We start from the raw sequence: 3,827 nt of genomic DNA, 5'->3' as shown, positions 1-3,827 counted from the left end.
GGAGCAGTTGGGGGTTCGGTGCCTTGCTCAAGGGCACCTCAGTCGTGGTATTGAAGGTGGGAGAGAGCGCTGTACATTCACTCCCCCCACCTACAATCCCTGCCGGTACGAGACTCGAACCCACAACCTTTGGGTTATGAGTCCGACTCGCTAACCATTAGGCCACGACTTCCCCCATACACCTAACGAGCTGACATTAGGAGTAACTTCTTAAAGTGACAGGATTAATCTGTGTTCCAAATGGGCACATAACCAATCTGTGGGAGCCAGAATTCTTGCTGGTTGGTAGGGGATCAAATACTTATTTCACTGACTGAAATGCAAATCAGTCTCTAACCTTTATATAATGCGTTTTTTCTGGATTTTTTGGTTGGTGTTCTGTCTCTATCCGTTAAAATAAATCTACCTTAAAAATTACAGACCCTTCATTTCTTTGCAAGTGGGCAAACTTACAAAATCAGCAGGGGGTCAAATAAATATTAATATTAAATTATATAAATATAAAATATTAGTAGCAATGCCCTATGCCCTAAAGCATTGTGATGTTCTTTGTAGCTAAATTGGAATGTGGATTTACGTGGTGATAATCATCGAAATTACTTCTTAAATGTTAGGTAGATTAAACCAGCACAGTTTTATTCCTATCTTGTCAATGGCAGATTGATACAGATCAAACTCCCTAGGCTAGTGGTCCAGTCTAAGGCATGATCTTTCACTATTACACTCTAAAAAAAATGCTGGGTTGTTTCAACCCAACTTTGGGTCAAATATGGAGTAACCCGACTTTTGGGTTAAAAATGTAATGTAAAAATGTAACCCTACGGTTGGGTTAGTCCATATTTGACCCAAAGTTGGGTTGAAATAACCCAGCATTTTTTAGAGTGTAGGATGTGAAAGTAGACTTCAGACTTGTCTTTTCCTTTTTCATTTCAGAAGTACAAAATATTCTAAACAGTACAAATGAGGCCGTCATGTATATAGGAGAAACATGATTGGGGTTGGGTCTGCCCCCTAACTCGTGTCTACAGCATGTTTCATTCTGACTGGATGTGGAACTGCTGTTATTCCCCTTTAATTGCACCAGTTTTCTAATATTAGCTGCAGTTGTGTGTCACGAGTATTCCCCTGCCTCATGTCTAGACGAGCAGCTCTCCAAGATGAGGTGCAGTGAGCTGATAACGTCACCCACAGAGATCACGGCTTTAATGTCAAGTGCTTCTGCATTCAAGGTCATGCTGATCGATATATGTTCGCTCCAGCATCTCTTCGATGATGTAGGCCACAATAAACATGAGATGAGCAAAGATGACATAGCCCTCAAACTCTGGTGCGGGATCTGAAATGTGCCTTGTGCTCCGGTTAGCTTGGGTTTGGATTTTGTGTGTTTTTGACCATCTGATGGTAGTTTCTTGAGTTTGTCCTGAAAGTGAGAGCTGTATCAACACTACACATGTGCTACCACCTAGTGCTGATCTGAAGTAATTCTGATAGGTCATGTACATTTGTTGTAGGTTCATTAAATTAACAGTTGTGCTCATAATTGTATATTTTCTCATTAATGCACATCTTGTAGAATCTGTTGAATATTGAATATTTAATAGAATTAATATTTAATGTTTTTTATTTGTTATTTTTTATACATTCGTTCATTAGTCCTGCCTAGATGCTTTTTTTAAACATTCATTCATTCATTTCTTTCATTCATTCCTTCATTCTAGTCATTCTAGTCATTTTAGTTAGTAATTTTACTCATTCATTTTAGTTATTTTATTTATTTTAAATATTCATTAATTCATTCCTGCCCAAAAGCAGCATTTTATTTGTTTGTTTGCTTGTTTATTTGTTTTAAACATTCATTCATTTGTTCATTCACTCATTTGTTCTTTCATTTGTTCATTCATCCATTCATTCATTCAGTCCTGACCAAAAGCAGCATTTTATTGTTTGTTTGCTTATTTTATTCATTCATTCATTCATTCATTCATGCATTCACTAAAGCAGCATTTTATTTGTTTGTTTGTTCAGTTATGTTTTAAATATTAATTCATTCATTCATTTCTGCCCAAAAGCAGCATTTTATTTGTTTGTTTTAAATATTCATTCATTCATTCATTCATTCATTCATTCATTTCCAAAACAATATTTTATTTGTTTGCTTGTTCATTCATTCATTCATTCACAAAAGCGGCATTTTGTTTGTTTGATTGTTAGATTAATTATTTCGTTCATTCATTCATTTCTGCCCAAAACAGCATTTTATTTGTTTGCTTGTTCATTCATTCATTCATTCATTCATTCACAAAAGCGGCATTTTGTTTGTTTGATTGTTAGATTCATTCTTTCATTCATTCATTCATTTCTGCCCAAAACAGCATTTTATTTGTTTGCTTGTTCATTCATTCATTCATTCCTGCCCCAAAACAGCATTTTATTTGTTTGCTTGTTCGTTCGTTCATTCATTCATTCAAATTATGTCCCGATAATGTGTTTTGTGTTTGTCTAGGTTTTTCTGTCCTCCCCCTTGTGTGTATCTGATGGGCTGTGGATGGAAGAAGAAGAGGGAGCAGATGGAGCGAGACGGCTGTTCCGAGCAGGAGTCTCAGCCCTGCGCCTTCATCGGCATCGGCAACAGTGACCAGGAGATGCAGCAGCTAAACTTAGAGGGGAAGGTAATGCATACACACACACACACACACACACACAAACACACAGATGTGCTGCCAGAATAAAATGACAAGAGCTACTCAGCCAAGCACACAGAGCCAAAACAATACCATTAGCATCCCATTATTTTTCTCATGAATACACAAATCTTGCCTCCTCCCTGCAGAACTATTGCACAGCCAAAACATTGTACATCTCAGACTCAGACAAACGCAAGCACTTCATGCTGTCGGTGAAGATGTTCTACGGGAACAGCACAGACATCGGCGTCTTCCTCAGCAAGAGGATCAAGGTCATCTCCAAACCTTCCAAAAAAAAACAGTCCCTCAAAAACGCAGACCGTGAGTATATTCACCACCCACATTACACTCAAAGGAAAAGCATTTACGACTGTTTGACAGTTTTCGAATGAGTGATGACACCCTGCTATATAAGAGATATGGAAATGGGAAAGTAGACAGGGCTTTTGATTCACACAACATTGTTTGAAGTCTCTGTGGTTTGTTCTTTCTCATGTGTGCAGTCTGTATAGCATCAGGAACGAAAGTGGCGTTATTTAACCGACTTCGCTCACAGACGGTCAGTACACGTTACCTGCACGTAGAGGGAGGAAACTTTCACGCCAGCTCACTGCAGTGGGGAGCTTTCTACATCCACCTCTGTAAGTCTTTGTGCACATTTCTGTGGAGTAATGTTGATTGCCAAATTGTTAAAGAACTGTTCAAGGGACACAATCCCTGGCATAACTTGGATATACACTACTGTTCAAAAGTTTGGGGTTGATAAGATTTTTTTAAAAGTTTTTAAAAGCTCTCTTATGCTTACCAAGTCTGCATTTTTTTTATTTATTTATCTATCAAAAACAGTGAAGACAGAAATATAGTTAAATATTATTACAATAAAATAACTCTTTTCTCTTTTAATATATTTTAAAATGTAATTCATTACTGTGACGCAAATCTGAATTATCAGCAGTCCTTAGTCCAGCCTTCAGTGTCACATGATCCTTCAGAAATAATTCTGATATGCTGAGTTGGTGTACAAGAAACATTTGTTATCCTTATCAATGTTTTAAACCGTTGTGCTGCTTAATATTTTTGTGAAAACCATGGAGCATATTTTTCAGGATTCTTAGATGATTGTAAATAACAGAATTTATTTGC

General features: G+C 37.3%; 1 protein-coding gene across 1 annotated transcript in view; it reads left to right on the top strand.

The window, feature by feature from the left end:
• The window catches only part of rbpjb (recombination signal binding protein for immunoglobulin kappa J region b), a 64,575-nt gene that overhangs the window by 55,662 nt on the left and 5,086 nt on the right, over positions 1-3,827 (top strand). The window contains exons 4-6 of the mRNA XM_016450102.1: positions 2,504-2,669; positions 2,831-3,005; positions 3,188-3,325. Of these exons, the coding sequence (XP_016305588.1) occupies positions 2,504-2,669; positions 2,831-3,005; positions 3,188-3,325 (479 nt within the window). The remainder of the gene's footprint in view (positions 1-2,503; positions 2,670-2,830; positions 3,006-3,187; positions 3,326-3,827) is intronic.

The sequence above is a fragment of the Sinocyclocheilus anshuiensis genome, unplaced genomic scaffold (assembly GCF_001515605.1).
Source record: "Sinocyclocheilus anshuiensis isolate Anshui unplaced genomic scaffold, SAMN03320099.WGS_v1.1 scaffold1823, whole genome shotgun sequence".
In the NCBI taxonomy this organism is placed as follows: domain Eukaryota; kingdom Metazoa; phylum Chordata; class Actinopteri; order Cypriniformes; family Cyprinidae; genus Sinocyclocheilus; species Sinocyclocheilus anshuiensis.
This window is presented reverse-complemented; position numbering and strand designations above follow the sequence as displayed.